The 24,206-nt window shown below is 44.0% G+C and overlaps 1 protein-coding gene across 1 annotated transcript in view; it reads left to right on the top strand.

The window, feature by feature from the left end:
* The first annotated feature begins 7,049 nt into the window (after positions 1–7,049).
* Positions 7,050–24,206, top strand: part of USP31 (ubiquitin specific peptidase 31) — a 103,741-nt gene continuing 86,584 nt past the window's right edge. The window contains exon 1 of the mRNA XM_017953253.3: positions 7,050–7,709. Within this exon, the coding sequence (XP_017808742.3) occupies positions 7,080–7,709 (630 nt within the window). The 5' untranslated portion in view covers positions 7,050–7,079. The remainder of the gene's footprint in view (positions 7,710–24,206) is intronic.

Consider the following 24,206-nt stretch of genomic DNA (forward strand, 5'->3'; position numbering starts at 1 on the left):
GGTGAGAGAGGGAGCAAGAAAGAAGGGAGGAGGTGCCAGCCTCTTTTTACAATTGGATCTCCTGTGAACCAACAGAGTGAGAACTCACTTATTACTTCGAGGACTGCACCAAGCCATTCATGAGGGGTCTGCTCCCACGACCCAAACACCTCCCACTAGGACCCACCTTCAACATCAGGGACCCTCTCCTCCCCTCCCCTCCCCTCCTTCCCTCCCCTCCCTCCCTCCTTCCCCTCCCCTCCCTCCTCCTTCCCCTCCCCTCCCTCCCTCCCCCTTCCTTCCTTCCTTCCCCTTCCCTCCCTTCCATTCCCTCCATTCCATTCCTTCCTCTTTCCTTCCTCCTCCTTCTTCTTCCTTCCTTTTCTTTTCTTTTTTATTTTCTTTTCTTTCTTTCCTTTTCATTCCTTCCCTCCATTCCCTCTTCCATCACATCACATCATTTCATTTCCTTCCTTTCCCTTCCCATCTTCCCTTCCCTTCTCATCTCTTCGATTCTCTTCTTTTTTGAGACAGGGTCTTGCTCTGTCACCCAGGCTGGAGTACAGCAGCATGATCACAGTTCACTGCAGCCTTGACTGCCTGAGCTCAGGTGATTCTCCCACCTCAGCCTCCCAAGTAGCTGGGACTACAGATGTGCACCACCATGCCTGGCTATTTTTTATTTTTATTTTTTTGTACAGATGGGGTCCCTCTATGTTGCCCAGGCCAGTCTTAAATTCCTGGGCTCAAGCAATCTTCCCACCTTTGGCCTCCAAAGTGTTGGGATTACAGGCGTCTGCCACCGCACCCGGCCAGGGATCACATTTCGACATAAGATTTGGAGGGGAAAAATATCTAAACTATATCAGGTAGGAAAGCAAAAGTTCAGAGACATTTGGAAGTTCTTCAAGGTTGCATAGTGGCTACAGCAGAACTAAGAGGCAAGTGGTGCAGCTACCACTGTCTGAAGGTGGTGCCAGCTTCACCGATGGCGCCAGTGGTGACATCTTAAGCAGCATTTTCTGGAGCAGAGTTCTGGCTATGTACTGTCTTCCTTGGTTTCCTAAGTCTGATTCTGAAGCTTTTCTAACAGTTATGTGAGCTGTTGATATCCTTCTAAAGATCTCCTTTTCTGCTTAAGTTAGCAAAAGTCATTTGTGTTGTTTGTAACTAAGAAATTACGATGGATATAAAAGTCAAAGGAGAAAAGTGCAAAGGCTCATCTCTGTTGATGTCCAGAAGGCATCTGATAAAATTCAAGACCAATTCCTGATAATAACCCTTCCTGAAGTAGGAATAAATGGATACCACTTTGATGCAATAAATAATATATATCTCAAGCCAAAAGCAAGCATGCTTAATGGTAAAGCACTGGATGAAATGTGATTAATGGCAGAAACAATGCAGGCTTTCCTACTCTCCTTATTATTACAGACAAAATTCTGGAAGGGCAATTAAACAAGAGAAAAAAAAGATGAGGTACAAGTATTATAAACAAAGTGGCAAGGTTTTTATCTCATATGTTGATATAAATTCCTGAAAAACTCAACAGAATCTACTGAAAATTATGAGAAAGAACTAAAGTACATCAAGGTGACTGGTTATAAAAATAACTTTTTTCCTGTAGACAAACAAACAACAGAAAATGTAATGACATAAAATATCCCATTCATAATAGCAACCAATAGGAATAAACTTATTAGTATTATGCAAGACCTACGGGAGGAAACTGTAGTACTCGGAGGGGTACTAAAAGCCCTTGTATAATTTTTTGAAGACATACTTTTTTCTCAGATATAGAAGATAAATATTGTGGTGATGCCAGTTTTCCCTAACTTAATCTATACAAATTAACACCCCTAAAAGATTAAATTCATTTGAGAGATTAAGCAAACAGATAGATAATAAAATACTAGGAGATAATGCTCTATCAAACATTTCAGCATATTCTAAACCTATGTTATCCTGGAATACAGAGACTTATCAATGGAATACAACAGAATTTTTAAAAATCTTAAATGTATGGGGCATTTAATAGGTGATAAAAGCAACATTTTAAAATAGTAGGAAAATTATATTTAAAAATAGTGCTGAGACAATTGGCTAGCCATGTAGGGTGGGGAAGAGGCAAGATCCCTATCTCATTTCTCATGCAAAAATAAATTCCAGATGGAGAGCATATTAATAAGAAAAAAAAAAACAAGAACTGCACTGAACTAAAATACAGATGAATATTCTTATGATCTCAAAGTGGGAGAAGGCTAAGTATGTCAAAAAGATTGTAAATCTTTATGAAAAGGACTCATCTATTTCACTATATAAAATAATTTAGGCTGGGCTTAGTGGCTTATATCTGTAATCCTAGCACTTTGGGAGGCTGAGGCGGGTGGATGGCTTGAGCCTAGGAGTTTGCAACCAGCCTAGGGAACGTGGTGAAACCCCATCTCTGCTAAAAATACAAAAAGTTAGCTGGGCATAGTGGCATACACTTGTAAGCCCAGCTACTGAGGAGGCTCAGGTGGGAGGATTGCTTGAGCCCGGGGAGGTCAAGGCTGCAGTGAGCCATGATCGCACCATTGCACTCCAGTCTGGATGAGGGAGTGAGACCCTGTCTCAAAAATAATAATAAAATAAAAATAATAATAATTCAGGTTCTCTATATGATATGAAAACACTGTAAACATGGTTGAAAGCAGGGAATAGTATAGACTGATAAATAATTTGTATAGAAAATAATGTTATGGACCTGGTATGGTGGCTCATGCCTGTAATCCCAGCACTTTCGGAGGCCAAGGCGGGCGGATCATTTGAGGTCAGGAGCTCGAGACCAGCCTGGTCAAAATGGTGAAACCCTGTCTCTATTAAAAATACAAAAATTTGGCCAGGCGCAGTGGCTCACAACTGTAATCCCAGCACTTTGGGAGGCCGAGGTGGGCGGATCACGAGGTCAAGAGATCGAGACCATCCTGGCCAACATGGTGAAACTCTGTCTCTAGTAAAAATACAAAAATTAGCTGGGCGTGGTGGCACGTGCCTGTAGTCGCAGCTACTCGGGAGGCTGAGGCAGGAGAATCGCTTGAACCCGGGAGGCAGAGGTTGCAGTGAGCTGAGATCGTACCACCGCACTCCAGCCTGGCAACAGAACAAGACTTTGTCTCAAAATAATAATAATGATGATAATAATAATACAAAATTAGCCTGGCGTGGTGGTATATGCCTGTAATCCCAGCTACTTGGGAGGCTGAGGCATGAGAATGGCCTGAACCCGAGAGGCAGAGGTTACAGTAAACTGAGAGCCCACCACTGCACTCTAGCCTGGGCAATGGAGTGAGACGCTGTCTCAAAAACAAAACTAAACAAAACAAAACAAACAAAAAACTTTTATGAGATAACATCTATAAAGGAATACACCAAAAAGGATAATGGGCAAATGGTGTGTGCAGGTAAATCACACCAGTAAAAATAAAATCGCTAATTAAAAGGTATTCCTAGTTGTTTTCTTGATTGCAAACAGCAGAAACTGACACTGGTTGTTTCACCAATAAAGGAATTTACAGGAGACCTATCAGGTTAGCTCACAGAAAGAACAGAGCCAGAGAAACAGGCTTGGGCAGAAACCCAGGGAGGCAGACACCAGTAAGAACTTGCCACTAGAGTAGCAGCTGGACACTTGCTGCTACCACCCCCATACTGTACACCACCGTACTGTCACACTGCTAAATATATAGCTGCTAGATTCATTAATTCACTGCATTATCTCCAATGAACCTTGTATCAATACTTCTAAAGCCAAAGTCTAGGTAGGAACATATAGTTGGTCTTGCTCTGTTACCCAGGCTGGAGGGCAGTGGCACGATCATAGCTCATTGCAGCCTCCACCTCCTAGGCTCAAGTAATCCTCCCGCCTCAGCCTCCTGAGTAGCTGGGACTACAGAAGTTCACCCAGAAATGCATACAGAAGTGCACCTCAGCCTCCTGAGTAGCTGGGACTACAGAAGTGCACCACCACAGCAGGCTTATTTATTTATTTTTTTTAGAGACAGGATCTCGCGATGTTGCCCAGCCCGGTCTCAAACTCTTCCTTTCTCTGTCTGCCTGTGATGAGATTACAGACATGAGCCACTGCACCCAGCGGTGGTCTTTTTTAGGTCATTTTCCTGGGCTCTAGCTTCCAGGGGTAGGAAGGGGAATACCTGCTCCCCACCACCTTACCCAGTTTTCATAATGGGAATTTGAGTTTTCCTGCCTAATTTGGCATCCCCTGCAGAAAGGAAGTTGGTTTAGATGTTGGATAGCAGAGAGACTGGCACAAGATGTTCAAGCTCATTCATAAAAACAAAAAGGGCATTGATATGCCATCTTTTGTTCATCAAACTTGTCAGCGTGAAAAAGACTGGAAAACTCAACAGTATCTTGGGATTGGGAAATGTGTGTTTCCCATTCATTGCTGGCAGGATAAAACCTTTCTGGGCGTCAGCTTGACAATAGGTGTCAAATATGGAATACGCATACCCTTTGATCCAAGGTTTCAGCCTAAGGAGATAGCTGCAGGATGGACAAGGTATAGGTCATGATGATATTCACTGCACTGTTGTTTCTAATTTATGTTTCCCGAGCTTGGGGGTAAGGGGTGGTACAGAGAGGGGCAATGAAAGATTAACTACAGAATGTTCAAGGTGAGTCTTTAAGAATGATCATCTGAACATTCCAACGAGAAATTTTTTCAAGCCTGCGTCAAGCTTTGAGGCTCGGTGGAGACCTGTAAGCTTAGAATAGTGGGAGGGGCCCAGATTAGAAAGGCAGTTCTTAGGTATCTCACCAGAGAGTTCAGATATTGTTTAGAAGCCAGGTGCGGTGCCTCACGCCTGTAATCGCAGCTACTCAGGAGGCTGAGGCAGGAGAATTGCTTGAACCCAGGAGATGGAGGTTGCAGTGAGCCGAGATCCTGTCACTGCACTCCAGCCTGGGTGATAGAGTGAGACTCCATCACACATACACACACACACAGGCACACGCACACACACAACATTGTTTAGGTATAAAGTTGCCAAATAACCTGTTATATGATGGCTACCTTATTGGGTACCCAATAATGAGTAAGATGGGTCTCTGCTGGGTTGAAGCCCACATATTAGTGAAAGTGATGATAGTAAACTGAATTGCAGTATCGTCAAGTCAGTGTCATGAATGAGAGGTGCCAAGAGAGCCTGTGGAAGGAACATCTCCTGAAGGGGATGATATCTAAGGTGAGACTTTAAGGATGAAGGGAAGTTAGCTAAGTAGAAATATTCTAAGTTAGCTAAGGAAAGGTTCAAAGGAGAGGGAACAGCTCTGGCAAGGGCCCTTGAGTCTGGATCAAACTTGAGTCTGGATCAAAAAAGTTGAGAGCCATTGCCTTCACATTTTAGTATGAATAATCAGATGGCTTTCTTCCTGGTGTCCAGATAAGAATTTTGACTAAGAGGAGAGTGGAGGCGATTAGGGACAGTGCAGAGCACCCTGGAGATGTCATCGTAGAGCCCTACTTACAATGGGGAGGGAGGTCAGAGGTAAAAACCATTTACTTTGAAACGTGGTGTAAGGTGGCCTTCATGTTTTAAAAAGGAGGAAGGGCTCTCCCTTCCCTGATTTCTCTCTTCTGCCTCAGGACTCAGACTAGCCCTTTTAGCAGAGGGGAGCCTACAGAGAGGAGGTCATATACTAGTTGATTTTGGACTAAAGACATCCCAAAGATGTACTATTTTTTGCTCCCTGCACTATTTTTTTTTTTTAATGGAACCAACGTTTAAAAATAGGATTTCTGCCTTCTCTTAAAACATCAGATGATCTGGTAATGCTGAGCTCCTGTTCTCACATGGGAACAACCGGCTGTAGCTGAGTGGCAGCCACCTCTTTAGAAAGATGTTAATTTGAAGTTTGCTATAGTCCCCATCATTCCCTGTATTTCCCCCAACACTGAGAGCCAAGTCACTTGAAAGTCAATATGATGATTCAAACACCAGGTTCTTCACTCATTTGTAGGTTTGTGACCTGTGATATTTGTGGATTCGTGACCTTTGGTTTAGAGGTCAAGTATAGGGTTGTGAATAAAACTTGGATTTGAATCAGGTAAGAATTGTACCACGCTCAAAGACGGTGAATTAAAGATTAAAGAAAATATTGCATGCTTGGCATAATGTGTGGAACACAACAGCTATTGTAAACATCCACTAGGAATGTAAGCTGCAAGAGGGCAGGTAGAAACCGTGTTAGTTTGATCCGCTGGGGATATGACATTTAATTCTAATTTAATAGATTTAATTCTTTATAATATCCCCAGTAATTGTTGAATGAATGAGTGAGTGAATGAATGACTGGATGGATGAATGATGGGAGAGCCCGGCGGGGTTTTAAAGGCTGGAATGAAAAGGAAAGTAGTTATGATAACATCGTTTCGCTGGGACTCCAAGGTGCAGCCGGGAAGAAAAGCCCGCTGGGACGTGCCAGGCTCTGTGACTGCGCTCCGGTGGCACACAGACGGTAGGTATCTGCAACGTCCCTTGGGAGCCAGGCGGGGCTGACTTGCCCGGTACCTGTCGGGGCCATGTCCACCAGCTCTTGCACGGTCTGGTAACTGACAGCATCCTGATTCCTGCACGTTCCCGCCTCTGCCATCTGATCAGCAAAGACGGAGACCCACCCATGGGATCCACCTTTTAGCGCGAGCCCAGCCTTTTCCTCCAAGCCTGGACCGCGCCCACACTAGACATGGCCTCCCTCGGGCTTCACGCAGCAGGACCGCGCCCGCAGCCGGCGGGCATCCCGTCCAGCTGGGGAGGCAACTACCTTCCCACAGTGAATATGGCGGCCGAGGCGGCTTCAGCGCGGGGCGGGCGGCGCTGGGAGGCGCGTCACGTGAGTGGCCCAGCTGGGCGGACCGCGCGCGCGCCCGCTCGCCCCGCCGGCCGCCGCTCGCTCGCTGGCTCGGCGGCGCTCTGAGGTGTGTGGGGCGTCGAGCCCCCGGGCCCGGTGAGGCGCGGCGCCGCGGGATGCGGCGGCGGCCGTGGCGGGGCCGCGGGCCGGGCGGGCGGGCGCGGTGATGAGTGTCTGCGGCCGCCGCCATGTCCAAGGTAACGGCGCCCGGGTCCGGGCCGCCGGCGGCGGCGGGCGGGAAGGAGAAGCGCTCCTTCAGCAAGCGGCTATTCCGGAGCGGCCGCGCTGGCGGCGGCGCCGGGGGCCCCGGGGCGTCTGGGCCGGCCGCGCCCTCCTCGCCCTCCTCGCCCTCCTCGGCACGCTCGGTGGGCAGCTTCATGAGCCGCGTTCTCAAGACGCTGTCCACGCTCTCGCACCTTAGCTCTGAGGGCGCCGCCCCGGACCGCGGCGGCCTCCGCAGCTGCTTCCCGCCCGGGCCGGCCGCCGCGCCCACGCCGCCGCCGTGCCCGCCGCCGCCCGCCTCTCCCGCGCCGCCGGCTTGCGCCGCCGAGCCAGTGCCCGGCGTGGCGGGACTCCGCAACCACGGCAACACGTGCTTCATGAACGCCACGCTGCAGTGCCTCAGCAACACCGAGCTCTTCGCCGAGTACCTGGCGCTGGGCCAGTACCGGGCGGGGCGACCCGAGCCCTCGCCTGACCCGGAGCAGCCTGCGGGCCGCGGCGCGCAGGGCCAGGGCGAGGTCACCGAGCAGCTGGCGCACCTGGTGCGGGCCCTCTGGACCCTGGAGTACACCCCGCAGCATAGCCGCGACTTTAAGGTGAGCCTGCGTGCCGCCACGCCCCAACTGCACCCCGAGTCCCTGGGGCACCTGCCCGCTCAGGTCTTCCTTCCCTCTGTTCCTCTTGGCCCGGCAGGCTTCTGATTGGTTGCTCTGAGTGGTCTGGGCAATCTACCAGTGATTGTAAGGAGATTCATTCATTCATTCATTCATTCATTCATTCATTCATTCATTCATTCTTTCATGCACTCACTCACGCACTCACTCGCTCACTCAACATGTATTTATTGAGAGCTTGCTACATACGTGCCTGTACTCTGTGATATAAGGCAATGGGAGTGACGTTGCAGTGAACAACTGTTTGCCTTCATGGAACTTGCATTTTTGTGGGATGGGAGTGTTGAGCATGGGTTCAAATCCTGGTTCTGCCACTTACTAGCAGTGTGACCTCGGGCAAGTTAAGCAGCCTGTCTGTGCTTACCGTTTCTTCATCTGGGACCTACTTCATAAGGTGGTTGTGAGCTGCAAACAAGTTGATATATTAGGTCGAACACAGTGGAATTACCCATATTTCACCGTTTTTTATTTACAGATTGGCACTTTTATAGGGTTCGACTTGATAAGTAAAATTCTGCAATATCATGTGTATTTGTTGTTATTATTTTTGTTATTAAACATTTGAAGAAGTTAACGAGATAATATCAGATAGTGGTTTGAAGAAAGAAAAACCTGCTGATGTGATTGATGTGCTGACAGGCTACTTTTTATTTTTATTTTATTTGTAGAGACAGGGTCTTGCTCTGTTGCCCAGGCTGGAGTGCAGTGCTCACATAGCCTCAAACTCCTGGGCTCAAGCGATCCTCCTGCCTCAGCCTCCTGAGTATTTAAGAGCTGGGACTACAGACACACACCACCATACCTGGCTATTTTTTATTTTTAAAACACTTTTGTAGAGACCAGGGTTTTGCTGTGTTGCCCACGCTGGTCTTGAACTCTTGTCCTCAAGCCACCCTCCCAGCTTTGGCCTCCCAAAGTGCTGAGATTACAAGGGTGAGCTCTACATGAGGGATATGTATGGCCCTTGACCAAGCCCTCCTTTGCTGTCTGATGGTGGGGCTGCAAGTGTAATGAGAGGGTGAGATTTGAGAGCCGCGTGGTGGGCTGGGGCTGGATGGTATGGGACCATTTAGGATGCACTAAGAAATTGGGCTGTTACTCTAAGCAGAGGGGGAACATGATGTGAGATTGTGTAAGGGATACTTTTAGATGGGACGTGAATATGGTATTAAACAGCGTGAAATCGGGCCGGGCGCAGTGGCTCATGCCTGTAATCCTAGCACTTTGGGAAGCCAAGGCGGATGGATCACCTGAGGTCGGGGGTTCGAGACCAGCCTGACCAACATGGAGAAACTCCATCTCTACTAAAAATACAAAATTAGACGGGCGTGGTGGTGCATGCCTGTTATCCTGGCTACTCAGGAGGCCGACGCAGGAGAATCGCTTGAACCCTGGAGGCGGAGGTTGCAGTGAGCCGGGATCGCGCCATTGCTCTCCAGCCTGGGCAACAAGAAACTCTGTCTTTAAAAAGAAAACAAAACAAAACAAAAAACAGTGTGAAATCACACAGGGAAAAAGTTAATTCCTTTTTTTTTCCTATCCTGATCTTGCCCAGGACAAAGTCTCAGCTTGATGTTAGCCTGTTTTTAACACTTCTTGTTCACCCCCCACCCAATTTTTTTTTTTTTTTTTTTTTTGAGACGGAGTCTCGCTCTGTCACCCAGGCTGGAGTTCAGTGGCCGGATCTCTGCTCACTGCAAGCTCCGCCTCCCGGGTTTACGCCATTCTCCTGGCTCAGCCTCCCGAGTAGCTGGGACTACAGGCGCTCGCCACCTCGCCCGGCTAGTTTTTTGTACTTTTTAGTAGAGACGGGGTTTCACCGTGTTAGCCAGGATGGTCTCGATCTCCTGACCTCGAGATCCGCCCGTCTCGGCCTCCCAAAGTGCTAGGATTACAGGCTTGAGCCACCGCGCCCGGCCCACCCATTTTTTTTTAAACAGAGAGAACAAGCTTCAAGTCTAGAAGCGTTGGCAGGCAACAGTAGCTAGAATTTAATAAGGTTATGCTTTTATTGGGTTTCCATTTGTCTTCAATTCTTGGCAAAAGGTACTGGTTTCCCATTGGTGCTATAAAACTTCTTTATAACATCCATTTATTTAAGTAAAAGGAGATGATTTTGTTAAAATATAAAAAGGTGAACTAGCCGAGGATCTGCACTTGGTTAAGATCCTGCTTTCTTGCTGACGAACTACATGGCCAGTGTGCATCTCTCCCCGTTTAATACCTTTTCCTTATATTTTATGCTGCTCAGTGCTGTTTTTCTTGGAAAAAAATCGTTGCTGTTTGATCTTGACTTGAATGGAAGTACTTGAATGAGATAGGGACTGGAAAAAAATGAGATCTATGTCAGAGATCTCAAAATTATTATTATTATTATTATTGAGATGGAGTCTCGCTCTATCGCCCAGGCTGGAGGGCAGTGGCCTAATCTCAGCCCACTGCAGCCTCTGCCTCCTGTGTTCAATCAAGCAATTCTCCTGTCTCAGCCTCCCGAGTTGCTGGGGCTACAGGCGCCCACCTCATGCCCAGTTAATTTTTGATCCACTTTCCTCGGCCTCCCCAAGTGCTGAGATTACAGGTGTGAGCCACCGTGCCCAGCTGAGATCTCAAAATTAGAAAGGGAGAATGATCAGGAGAACTGGCTACTGTAGGTCCACCCCCCACCCCCCATCCTGCCTCTCTTTGCTTACAATTGCCTGTAAGTAGCCACAGCATTTGTAAACTTTTCGAGGTCAGAGCCTAGTATTTAAGTTCGGTTTTCTCCTCTTTTCCAAAATGTGAAAATCAATTTCTACAGCATCTTTGTATGTGAACATTTCCATTGCTTTTTATGAGTTTGTTCACTTTTTTATCCATTAAGCTGTGAACAGAAATGGGTCAATAATTCTAGAAGTGCAGAGACTGATTTATAGGCATGTTTTGGCAGACATGAAAGATTCTTAGAGGCCTGACTTTTTAAAAGATGTAATCTCCTGAACCTTTAGTAGGTTTCACTCTACATTCATTCATTCACCTCCCATTTATCGAAGGCTTACTTAATCAGTTAGGAATGCCTTCAGCCCAAGAAAGGAAAAGCCCTAATGCTAGTGCCTTAAGCAATAAAAACGTTGCAGTTGGCACACACAGTGATTCCGGAGTTGAATGGTTCTGTGGTTCAGTGGCTTGTTGGGCCCAACAAGAATCCAGACCATTTCTGTATTTCCACCCTGTTGTCTTTTTAGCTATCATTGACTTTTTGTTCCTATGTTTGTCACCTCATGGTTGTCCAATGATGGCAGCCACAGCACCTAGCATTCTACCCAGGAGGGCAGGAAGTCATTAGGGAAATAAAAATTCTTCCAGAAGCCCCCTCAGCAGGCTTCTGCTGACATCTCAGTGACTATAACCATGTCAGTTGGCTGTCATGGCGGCTGGAGGGTGGGTATTTGGGTTTTCTTGTCTCCATAGAGGAGATGAGTAAAGGAGGGGTTTACCTCCCAGGCAGCTATGAAGTGCTGAGTCTAGTGGGATCTAGGAAGTTCCCAGAGACAGCGCTTCTCACGCGTCAGTGTGCACATAATTCACCTGGGGATCTTGCTACAAAGCAAATGGAGATTCGGTAGAGCTGGAGTGGTGCCCAAAATTCTGCATTTCTAACAAACTCCCTGGTGATGCTGGTGCTTTTGGCTCAAGGACCATCCTGTGTGTAGCAGGCACCAAGGAACAAGGAAAGCATTACCGAAAAGGTGGCTCCTGAGCAGTGTTCTGAAAGATGAATAGAAATTTGCAGGGCGAGGAAGTAGCAGAGTGGCATGAAAGGGCGTGTGGTTTTGGGGAATAGACATTTAGTGGCTGGCTGCACCACTGAGAGCAGTGGGGGTGCAGGAAGCCTGGGAGAAGTGTGTTGGAAACGCACTGTGAAGGGCTTCGTGATCTATGCTGGTTTGGATTTCATCCTCTGCAAGTTGAGAATCCAGAGCTGATTTTTAAGCAAGGAAGTGGTATAATTAGATTCTTTTCCCCTTTTTATTCCCCCAAGTTAGGTAACTCTGGCAAATTGATTACTTTTTAAAAAAATGTTTTATTTTAGCTAAATTTGATGGATATTATTTTGAGTATAAAGAAAGTTGAATGCTAAGGCAGGACACAGTGGCTCATGTCTGTAATCCCAGGTGGGAGGTGTAATCCCTTTGGGAGGCCAGGGTGGGTGGATCACTTGAGACCAAGAGTTCCAGACCAGCCTGGACAACATGGTGAAATCACGTCCCTGCTAAAAACATACAAAAAGTAGCCGAGCATGGTGGCGCACACCTGTAATCCCAGCTACTCGGGAGTTTGAGGCACGAGAATCTCTTGAACGCAGGAGGTGGAGGTTGCAGTGAGCAGAGACCACGCCACTGCGCTCCAGTCTGGGTGACAGAGCAAGGCTCTGTCCCCCCCGCCCCCGCCAAAACAAAACAAAACAAAGTTAAACACCAGAAGATGGACCTGAGGGCTCACTCTTGCTTCGCCTGCTTGGGGTGGACATTGTTATTTCATTCAGATATCCTTCACTCTCAGATCGTTCATATTCAGCCGTAGAATCCTGCTCAGTTCTAGAAGGGCTCTAGGCAGCCACCATCAGTTGGTTGAAGTTGGCGGAGGAGATAAAAACCAATTTGCCATCTTGAGATGGTTTGCCTTGAGGTTAGAAAAGCACTTACTACGTCTTTGTGCTTTTATTATCTTAAAACTTTAAGTTACTAATGTTTTTCTTGTAAGTTTTTCAATTAGAATTCTTTCTTCCTTTCTAACCACATTGATTTGAGTTTTAGGAGCTTGCCAAGTAGATGGTTTTTGGTTTTGGATGGGCTAGATGGTTGTTAAAGTTGGGTTTTCGTTTCCCAGGATGAAATGAATTGACTAGCTGAAACTTGATACGCTTTAAAAAACGTCTCTAGTCATTACCTTTATCCTTTCTCTTTTTACACTTTTTTATTTGTTTGTTTCCTACTCTTAGACCACTGGTTTTCAACACGGGCACTTTTGCCTGTCCTCACCCCACCCTGCTCCCACCCCCTGGGACATTTGTCAATGTCTGGAACCCTACTTGGTTGTCACAGCTGGGATCAGGATGCTACTGGCATGTGGTGGGTAGATTCCAGGGATGCTGCTAAATGTCACACAATGTGCAGGACAGCCCCCCTTAATAAAGGATTTTCACCCCCAAGTGTCAATATTGCTGAGGCTGAGAAACTTTGGAGGAATGTTTGGAGACTCAGCACAAGTTTCCCCTTACTTCCCTAACCTTTAAAATGGTTACCTTGTTATCTCTCTCTCTCTCTTTCTCTGTCTCTGTGTTCTCTCTCTCTCTCTCACTGTCTCTTGCTCTGTCTCACTCTCTTCCCCGCAACCTCTCCCTCTCTCTTTCTCCTTCTCTGTCTCCCCTGTCTCTGAGTGTGTATATGTGTTTGCAGCAGCACTAGGGTAAAACTTAGACTTCACTGGCAGGACCCTTGCATCACTTTCTTAGTAAAATAGTGAAAGTAAATAAATCACTTTGAATACATAATATGCTGTTTTAAAGGGAAATCAGCTTATTGCTTTCATAGGAGCATGGGTGCCCCAGATTCTCACAAATGCTTTCTGAGTTTTAGTGCTCAGAGCCGTTTTGCAACAAGTAAAAAGATGGATGGTCATCTTTCAAGCAAGAAAGATAAATTTTATGGCAGCAGTTTTTAAATTGTGCTGGCGAAGAACAGCTAGAACAGAGTGATCTATTGATAAAAGAATTGTGGGGACTCCTTCCAAATTTGCAGTGAAACAAATAGTAATTGATGAATAGAATTCTCTCTCACATATTTTTTTTTCCTTGAACTTTGGTGCCTTGTAGTGCTTATTTATTAGTGAGAATTCTCAAGTCACTAAAGGAATAAACATGCATAAGAGACTAGTGGGGAACAACCTGGCAATTGGAGGCTCACACTTGCTGAGTTTCCCAGCCTGCTTTTCCATGCGCCCATGCTGGGGGTTCTGGTGCTATGCTGCACACCCATGGTACACAGTTTTTTTCTGGTTTGTGTCAAGCTCTTTTAGTATACTGTTATTTCAGTGTTTTCCACAAAGCACACTGACTTCAGGGTGTCCCTTGGGGGAAAAAATGAAATTGTGTAGGTCACATTTAGTTTTGTGACAGAGTATAAAATAGAAACTACATCCCTTCCTGGTCAGTTCTCTGGTCCATCAAATGCCATCACTTGAGTTTTAGCAAAGCTCCAAATCTCTGAGGGAGAAAGTTGATAGAATCATGAAATTTTAGACTCGGAAGGAGACTCATGTGGTGTGAGTAGTCCGTAGCCTTTCAGGATGAGGGAACTGAGTTCACCTGCTGGCTAGATGTTGAGGGAGCAGAACCAGAGTTCTGACTTCCACTGACTGTCAACTCTGTGTACCCCTGCGCTGCTGGTGCACAAATGGTCCTGGGCCTGGGATGACCTTATCAGTACAAGCAATGAAACGACAGGTCTCAACATAACACATACACGGGCAGAGGGGACGTGCTGAAACGTGTAACATTTTTTCCTCTGAGACTGTGGTGCTGAATTGGAGTGAAAATAAGGTCATCTGCAGCTGGCTTCACGTTTGTGCGATTGCTCCTAAGGCTTAGGTGTTTTTGGAAGTCTTTCTTAAAACACATTCCTTTCAGACTGTTTCAACACATATATCAACACGTGTGGATCTCTCTCCAGTAAGCTTTAAGCTGATGTTTGCCACATCTTACCAAGTTTGGTAAAAGTAAAGTGTTAAGAATTACAGTAAATTTTCCAAGACGACTAATTGAGGAATAAAAATACATGTGATAATTATGAACTCCATATTTGTGGACCTGAATCACATTTGCTGCACAGTTATTGTTAGTTTAGGTGTTGGGCTGGGAATAGAGGATTAAGTACAAAGGTTATAGGACTAGGTTCATGCCCTCAGAGAACTTAGCTGCTAATAGAGAAGCTGTTTTAAGTTGTACTGGTGAGGAAAGTTCACTGGGAGCTCAGAGAGAGGTGAGATCATTGTGTACGAAAGTGTAAGTAGAAAGATTGATTTATTCATCCTTTTATTTGTTGTCAGCAATTAAGCATCTACAAATTTGAGTTTCTAACTCCATGCCACATATTGTACAGGTCATTTGTTATATAGTGGAAAACAAGGTGATATGATAATGGTAAAAAAACTGTAAAAGACCATGTGGTCCCTTCCATCATGGAACTTTTATTGCTACAGAGGAGGCAGATATTATTCAATAAACACTGGTAAATATGAAATTAAGAATTACAGTAGGCCAGACATGGTGGCATGCGCCTGTAATCCCAGCACTTTGGGAGGCTGAGGCAAGCAGATAGCTTGAGCCCAGGAGTTCGAGACCAGCCTGGGCAACAGGCGAAACCCTGTCTCTCCAAAAAGTACAAAAATTAGCTGGGTGTGGTGGCACACACCTGTGGTTCCAGCTACTTTGGAGGCTGAGGTGGGAAGATCACCTGAGCCTGGGAGGTCAAGGCTGTAGTGAGCTGAGATTGCGCCACTGCCCTCTGGCCTGGGCTACAGAGTGAGACCCTGTGTCCAAAAGATAAAAATTAAAAAAAAAAAATATTGTATAAGTGCTAAAGAGAAATAGGTGTATGAGAGGGAGTAGTGGGTGTGACCAGGCAGGAGGAATAAAATGCAGAATGTGCTATAGTTGGAAAGAGCTGAGGGTACACTTAAAAGTCTGACGGATCTTATTTGCGGCTAGAGAGCCAGGAGGAAAGTGGGGTGGAGGAGGTGGAAAGAGAGGCAGGGGCCAGGTAGGCAGAGGCCGAGTCTGCCTTGTGTAGCTATAGTGTCTTATAGACCAAGGTAAGGGGTTTTAGATTTTATTCCAAGACACATGGGGGCTGTTGTAGGCTTTAAACAGAGTCCTGGTATGATTTTGGGAAAATGTGAAGTGGCCATTCCGGGCACTGAATAGTGAGTAGAATGGAGGCAGAGACCAGTCAGGAGGCTTTTGTGAGGAACTAGGTAAAAGGGATGATGGAGGGAGGTGGAGAAGTGGATGGATTTAAGATGTGTCTGGAGGTAGACTTTTGACAGAACTTGCTAATGGATTGATTTGTGGCCAGACACTGGAGCAGAGGACATCGAGGAGAGCATCCAGAATAACTCCCACCTGTTATCCTGAGCAACTGGGGCTGTATACCTATTTGAGGAGAAGCGGTTTTGGGGGAGTCAGGAATTCAGGTTCAGATATGTTAAATAGTACACTCATGAGATGTCTGGTAGGCAGTAAGGAACTCAGAAGATAAGATAAACATTTTGGAGTCGTCCCCAGTAGATGACGTATTTAAAGCCATGGGCTATAGACTTAGAATGGGATTTGAAGATAAATAAAACATTGATAGTTAAGGGGAAGAGAGACGACATTCTAGGTTGCTAAGGAAATATTCTGAGCAGAGATATAGATATAGCATGGTTTGGGGACAGAGAGCCTTGATTTGGAGCAGATTCTCGGCCTTGGCACTGTTGCTATTTTGGGCTGGATAATTCTTTGTTGTTGGGGGCTGTCCTGGCACTGTAGGATGTTTAGCAGCATCCCTGGCCTTCACTCACTAGATGTGATTGTACTCCCTCCCTGCTACTCCAAGGCATGGCAATTAAAAATGTCTCCAGATACTGCCAAATGTCCCTGGGCAGCAAAATTGAGAACCACTGATTTGGAATGAAGGGGAGATAAATTTAGATGACTGGGGAGAGGAGAGGGGGCACATTATGGATGACTTTGAGAGTCTGTCACAACAGTTTAGCCTTGAGGCTGCAATCAGTAGTGATTCAACTGAGGCTTCTTGAGTTGTGCAGAGAGATTGATTTGATGAAAACTATTTTAGAAAAATGGGTCTGATGGTGAGCGAAAATGAATCAAATGGAGGAGAAAATAAATACAGGGAGAAAACAATCACAGGAATGAAGTGAGGAAAAGGGGGAGGAAAGGTGAATCCAAGAGACATTTTGGAGGACATTGGACATTATTAAGGAAACTACAAGACGCGGAGTGGTAAAGGGAATACTGAGATTTCAGGCCAAGGTGATAAAGAAATAACAGGGATATTTGATATAAATTTAATAGCTGATAAAAATTGAGCACTTAGAAAGGGAAGTGGTTTGTGGAGCATGAGGAGCAGAAAGATTGTGCATTTAATTTGAATATGTGGGGTTGGGAGTCATAGGATATGACCTTCCCACTTAAGAGATGAAGTCTTAATAGACAGTTGGAAATCAGGTGCAATTTAGGACTAGCTGTATAGACTTGGATTCAGCTGCATAGAGGTGATAATTGAAGCCAGGAGCATATTTAGAAGGTCTGAGGCCCATGACAAAGCCTTTGAGGGAAACTAAAACTGAGAGGACAGGAGGAGAAAGAGGACCTCTTAAGGGGCAGTCAGAGAAGTAGCAGCAAAACCAGGAAGGCAGAGTCATGATACCTGGTTTGCTTTACAGTTTGACGACCTGCTCTTAGCGCTGAATACAGTGTAGAGCTGCAGAAATATCAATTTATTTTATTTTATTTTTTATTTCGAGACGGAGTCTTGCTCTGTTGCCCAGGCTGCAGTGCAGTTGCATGATCAGCGTGATCTCAGCTCACTGCAACTTCTGCCTCCCGGGTTCAAGCAATTCTCCTGCCTCAGCCTCCCGAGTAACTGGGATTACAGGTGCACAACACTGTGGCCAGCTCATTTTTGTATTTTAGTAGAGATGGGGTTTCACCATGTTGGCCAGGCTGGTCTCGAACTCCTGACCTCAGGTGGTCCACCCACTTCAGCCTCCCAAAGTTCTGGGATTAACAGGCGTGAGCCACCGCGCCTAGCCTGAAATATCAATTTATGCCCATTAAGAAACAAATCAGGTTGGTATTTTGCAGACAGGGTATAGATTTATTAAGTCCACAGATTTATTGAGCACATATACTGTGGTGGTCCTGCATTAGAAGGCACTGGAGATATGGCAATGAGTGAAGTGGCCCATGTCCTCAAGGAATTCAGGGTTTAGAAGGGAAGACAAATGGGTATAAAAATAATTGCAATAGGATAGGATGAGTACTGGGACAGAGTTACGTACAAAAGTGCTGTGCAAACCTAGGGGTGAGGTCACCTGAGGGAGGAATGGGGCCTGCGGGGTGACTGAAGAAACAATACCTGCTCCGTGTCTTGAAGGATTTGGTAGGAATTTTCTAGGTAGATAGGGGAAGGGTGGGAAAGTCCTTTGCAGGGTAGCAAAGCCCGTAAGTGCAAAGGTTTGGAACCTCAAACAACATGGCTTCTTCAGAAAATGTCAAGGTCTAGGGTGGTTGTAGCAGAAGAGTAGTGGTTGACAAGGTAGAATGGGAGGAGGCCCACTGAGTGATGGTTTGAGCAGGGCTGCCTCTGGAAGTCCTTGGGTGCCATGTTGCAGAATGGCATTCTGCAAAGGCAGAAACCAAATAATTTTAGACAAGCTTGTGGTATGATTGTCTTTTTTCTTTTATTTTTAAAAGAATGTTCACTCACGAGGCTAGGTGCATTGAGGATGGGTTGAGTGATGATGAAAGAGGGGAAAGGACAGAAACTGATTCAGGACAAACAGTGTTTATATATATATATACTTTAGCCTCTTTGAAACTGGTAACATTTGGGAAACTGAAGCAATTTAGAACTTTTCAAAGATGATAAATTCTATTTTAGACATGTTATATTTGTGGTCCCATGGTAATTCATGAGGGGAAATATTTGGTAGTTTAAGATAGAGTTTTGGCTAGATATTTCTATTTGTTATAAAACTCCAATTCTGAGGTTTTTAAAAAATGTCTTCCCAACCAACGATGTAAACTAGCACTGAATCTGTCATTCTGATTTGACCTAGTTTGGTTCTTTACACGTTTGCAGGGGCAGAGCTTCAACTTGAACTTAGGGCAGTGTGACATACATGCTCTTACTCTGTGGAACGCACTGCCCTAAGGTGCCATTGATTTACATTTTTGTACTTCTTGTCCACTTAAGATATTTTATATAGTTGTTATTCTGGTCAGACCACTTCGGATTATGAGTTTTAAATGCAACTTGTAGGCCGGGCACGGTGGCTCAAGCCTGTAATCCCAGCACTTTGGGAGGCCGAGACGGGCGGATCACAAGGTCAGGAGATCGAGACCATTCTGGCCAACACAGTGAAACCCCGTCTCTAATAAAAAATACAAAAAACTAGCCGGGCGTGGTGGCAGTCGCCTGTAGTCCCAGCTGCTCAGGAGGCTGAGGCAGGAGAATGGCGTGAACCCGGGAGGCGGAGCTTGCAGTGAGCTGAGATCCGGCCACTGCGCTCCAGCCTGGGCGACAGAGCGAGACTCCGTCTCAAAAAAAAAAAAAAAAAAAAAAAAAAAAAATGCAACTTGTAAAACATTTTTTAATGTTTCTAAAGAACATTTGTAATACTGTTTAGTGTTTAATGATTTATGTGGTATTATCACATTGCTAAGTGATAATTTACTTATCCTGTCCTCTTCCTTTGTACATTTTCTTCCCTACTCTTTTTTTTTTTTTAACTATAATGAACATGAATTGTGTTAATAGCTTTTGCTTTGTTGGGTTATTTCTTTAGGATACATTTCCAGACATATCCTTAGAACATCAAAAACGTATGGACATCTTTTTGATTTCTCATGTGTTATATTACATTGCAAAGAAAAGAAATTACAAAAATTACAGTGCTGCTAGTTGATAATAAACTTCACCCAGCACAGTAAATGGTACATGTTGGGTACCCAGAAGCCACTTGTAGAATGAGTTTGGCTTTGTAATTTAAATTTGTTATGTCCTTTCTTTGCTCATTTATCTGTTAGCATTTAAAAACTTTTTTTATTGTAGTAAAATATACACAACATAAAATGTACCATTTTATGTATATAATTGGACTGGGTGCAGTGGTTCATGCCTGTAATCCTAGCACTTTGGGAGGCCGAGGAGGGCGGATCACCTGAGGTTGGGAGTTTGAGACCAGCCTCCTGACCAACATGGAGAAACCCCGTCTCTACTAAAAATACAAAATTAGCTAGGCGTGGTGGCACATGCCTGTAATCCCAGCTACTAGGGAGGTTAAAGCAGGAGAATCTCTTGAACCTGGGAGGCGGAGGTTGCAGTGAGCTAAGATTGAGCCATTACACTCCAGCCTGGGCAACAAGAGTGAAACTCTGTCTCAAAACAAAAGCAAAAACAAAAAATGAAAAAAACCACAATCCAGTGGCGTTACGTACAGACAGTGTGGTACAACCATCTTTCCATTTCAAAAACTTTTTCATCATCCCAAACAGAAACTTTGTATGCATTAAACGGTAACTCTTCTCTAGTCCTCAATAACCTCTATTTTTCTTCTGTCTCTATGAATTTGCCTATTCTAGGTACCGTATAAAAAGGGAATTCTATAATATGCAAAAATTTTTTGTCTGGCTTGTTTCACTTAACATAATGTTTTCAAGGCTCTATACATGCATATTATAGCATGTATCAGAATTTCATTTCTTTTTATGACTGAATACTGTTCCATCATTTGTATGTAACAGGTTTTTATTCTTTTATCTGTCAGTAGACACTTGGATCGTTTCCCCCTTTAGGTTATTGTGAATAATGATCCTGTGAATATTGATGTACTAGTATCTGAGTTCTTGTTTTCAGTTTTTTCAGATCATGTAATTCTATGTTTAACTTTTTGAGGGACTGTCAAACTGTCTTCCACTAACTGCACCATTTTACATTCTCACCGATAATGGATGAGGGTTCCGATTTTTCTGCATCTTCACCAACATTCGTTAGTTTCCATTTGCTTTTGATTATAGCCATCCTAGTGGGTGTAAAGTGGTATCTTATTGTGTGTGTGTGTGTGTTTTTTTTTTCTTTTTGAGACAGGGTCTTGCTCTGTCACTCAGGTTAGAGTGCAGTGGTTCAGTCATGGCTCACTGCAGCCTCAACCTCCTGGGATCAAGGGATCCTCCTGCCTGAGTTCCTCTGAGTAGCTCAGACTATAAGTGCGTGCCACTATGCCTGGCTAATTTTTGTGTTTTTGTAGAGATGGGGTTTTACCATGTTTCCTAGGCTGGTCTTGAACTCCTGGGCTCAACTGATCCACCCGCCTTGGCCTCCAAAAGTGCTGGGATTATAGGCATGAGCCACCACACCAGGCCTCATTGTGGTTTTGTTTTACATTCTCCTAATGACTAATGATGAGCACCTTTTCAAGTGCATATTGGTCATTTGTATATCTTTGGAGAAATGTCTATTCAGGTCTTTGCTAATTTTTGAATTAGTTTTTTTGTTAGTGGTGGTGATGAATTGTGAGAGTTCTTTATATATTCTAGATGTTAATTTCTTATCAGATATATGAATAGCAGCTATTACCTTCCATTCTGTCATTCAATCCCTTGGTAGTGCCTTTTCAGGCACAAAAGTGTTTTTTTGTTTTTTGTTTTTTTTTTGAGATGGAGTTTTGCTTTGTTGTTGCCCAGGCTGGAGTACAGTGGCACGATCTCGGCTCACTGCAGCTTCCGGCTCCCAGGCTCAGGCAATTTTCCTGCTTCAGCCTCCTGGGTAACTAGGATTACAGGCATCCGCCACCACGCCTGACTAGTGTTTTGTATTTTTAGTAGAGACGGGGTTTCACCGTGTTGGCCAGACTGGTCTCGAACTCCTGACCTCAAGTGATCTGCCCACCTCGGCCTCCCAGAGTGGTGGGATTACAGGTGTGAGCCGCTGTGCCCAGCCAAGTTTTTAATTTTGATGACATCCACTTTTTCTAGTTTTTCTTTTGTTGCCTGTGCTTTTGGTCATATTCAAGAAATCATTGCCAAATCCAGTGTCATAAAGCCTCTGTTTTCTTCTGAAAGTTTTATAGTTTTAGTTCTTATGTTTAGGTTTTTCATCCATTTTGAATTAAATTTTTAGGTAAGGGTCCAACTTTATTCTTTTGCATGTAGCTGTCCAATTTTCCCAGGACCATACCATGGTTAACAAAATTATCCTTTCCCTATTGAATGATCTTGGTACCCTTGTTGAAAATCAATTGATCATGTATGTGAGGGTTTATTTCTTGACTCTGTGTTCTATTCCATTGATTTATATGTCTGTTTTTATTAGGCTTTATCTTTATGTATCTTTACCTCACTGTTCTCATTACTGTAGCTGTGTAGAGTAGTAAGTTTTGAAATCAGAAGTGTGAGTCCTTCAATTTTGTCTTTTTCGAGATTTTTTTGCTTCAGTGTCTTGAGATTATTCCATATTAATTTTGGGACGGACTTTTCTATTTCTTCAAAAAGACACTGTTAGGATTTGGACAGAGATTGCCTTGAATATGTAGATCGATTTGGGTAATATTGCCATCTTAACAATATTAAGTCTTCAAAGCCTTGAAGATGGGATGTCTTTCCATATATTTATGTCTTTAATTCCTTTCAACTGTGTTTTGTGGTTTTCAGTGTGCTGTTTTTTTCCTTCCTTGGTTAAATTTATTCCTAAGTATTTTTTTTCTTATTGATACTATTGTAAATGGAATTATTTTATTTTTGTATTGTTCATTACTAGTATATAAAAATGCAATTGATTTTTGCATGTTGATTTTGTATCCTGCAACTTTGCTGAATTTATTTATTAGTGCTAACAGATTTTGGTATGGAATCTTTAGGTGTTTCTACATACAAGATCATGTCATTTGTGAAAAGAGATCATTTTTCTTCTTCCTTTTCATTTTCAATGGCTTTTGTTTCTTTTTCTTGCCTAATTGCTCTGCCTAGAACTTCTCATACTATGTTGAATAGAAGTCGTAAAAGTAGGCATCCTTGTCTTGTTTCTTGAACTTAGAGGAAAAGCTTTTAGTCTTTGACCATTGAGTATGATGTTAGCTGAGGGCTTTTTAATATGGTGCTTCTATCATGTTGAGGAAGTTTCCTTCTATTCCCAATTTGTTGAGTATTTTTTATCATGAAAGAGTGTTGAATTTTGTCAAATGCTTTCTTCTGCGTCAGATGATCATGGTTTGCTTTTTTCTCATTATTTTGTTAATGTTGTTGTTAATCAATTTTCATATGTTGAACCTCCTTTCATTCCAGAAGTAAATCCCATTTGGTTATGGTGTCTATTTAGATTCTGAAGACTGTTTTTGATTTTTAAACTTTATAAGAGCTTTCTATAGAATATATGTGTGTGTGTGTGTGTGTGTATGTTTATATAAGGTAACAACTTTAAACATTTGGTATATTTGATAAAAATATTTTCTTCATTTTCTTGCTCTTTTAGTTTGGTACTTTTGTATATTACAGAAAGTTTTAATTTATATTTTTTAACCTGACCTTTTCCCTTATTGCTTTTGTTATTATATAGCTGAAAATGGTGTTCTTGCATATAGGATAATTTTTCTTTCTTTCTTTTTTTTTTTTTTTTAAGCTTTTTTTCTACTGTGTTCTAAAATATTTATCTCTTCAGAATATGGAGTTTACTTTGGTGCATGCATACAGTGAGGATTTATTTTAAGGTTTGGTATTTTCCATCTTGTGTTCTTGTGTAGTATAGTGAGTAGTTAAGAGCTTGACTGGGGGTCCAGACTGCCTGCGTTCAAATCCTGGCTGCACCACTTGCTAGCCTCGGGACATTTGGCACTTAACTCTTTGGGCTTAATTTCCTCATCTGTAAAGTTTAGATAAGAGTATATCTATTTCATAAGGCTGTTTTGAAAACAAATGAGAGAAAAACTTGGCAGGGGGTCTGGCATACCGCCAGGGCTCACTGAGAGCTAACTGATGTTGTTACCATTGGTTACTCCGACCTTACTATCATCCTGCTTATTTACGAAAGGTTTCTCTGTATATTTAGAGTTTTAGTTTATTTCTGAATTTTGTATTCTGTTTCATCAATTCTTTTGCTGGTGCTGTATAGTGTTATTGTTGCTTAGTCTTCTTTCTCATGCTATTTAAAGTTCCTTCAAATTTTAGAATCGTTTTGTCAAGTTTCAAAAACAGTCATCTGTTCGATTTTTTTGTGTGTGTGTGTGAGACAGGGTTTCACTGTGTTGGCCAGGCCGGAGTGCAGTGGCATGATATTGGCTCAGTGCAGCCTTGACCTCCCGGGCTCAAGTGGTCCTCCCACCTCAGCCTCCTGAGTAGCTTGGACTACAGGTGCATACCACCATGCCTGGCTAACTTTTGTATTTTTTTGTAGAGATAGGTTTTGCCATGTTGCCCAGGCTGGCCTTGAACTTCTGGGCTTGAGTGATTTGCCCATCTGTTCCTCCTAAAGTGCTGAGATTATAGGCATGAGCCACTGCGCCTGGCCAATCTGTGTGAATTTTAATGTTAAATATGTGTATTAATTTGGGGCAGGTAACCATGTTTACTGAATGCCTGCCTGTCACTGATACAATCAGTAACTC

Source organism: Papio anubis, chromosome 18 (genome assembly GCF_008728515.1).
Source record: "Papio anubis isolate 15944 chromosome 18, Panubis1.0, whole genome shotgun sequence".
NCBI lineage: Eukaryota > Metazoa > Chordata > Mammalia > Primates > Cercopithecidae > Papio > Papio anubis.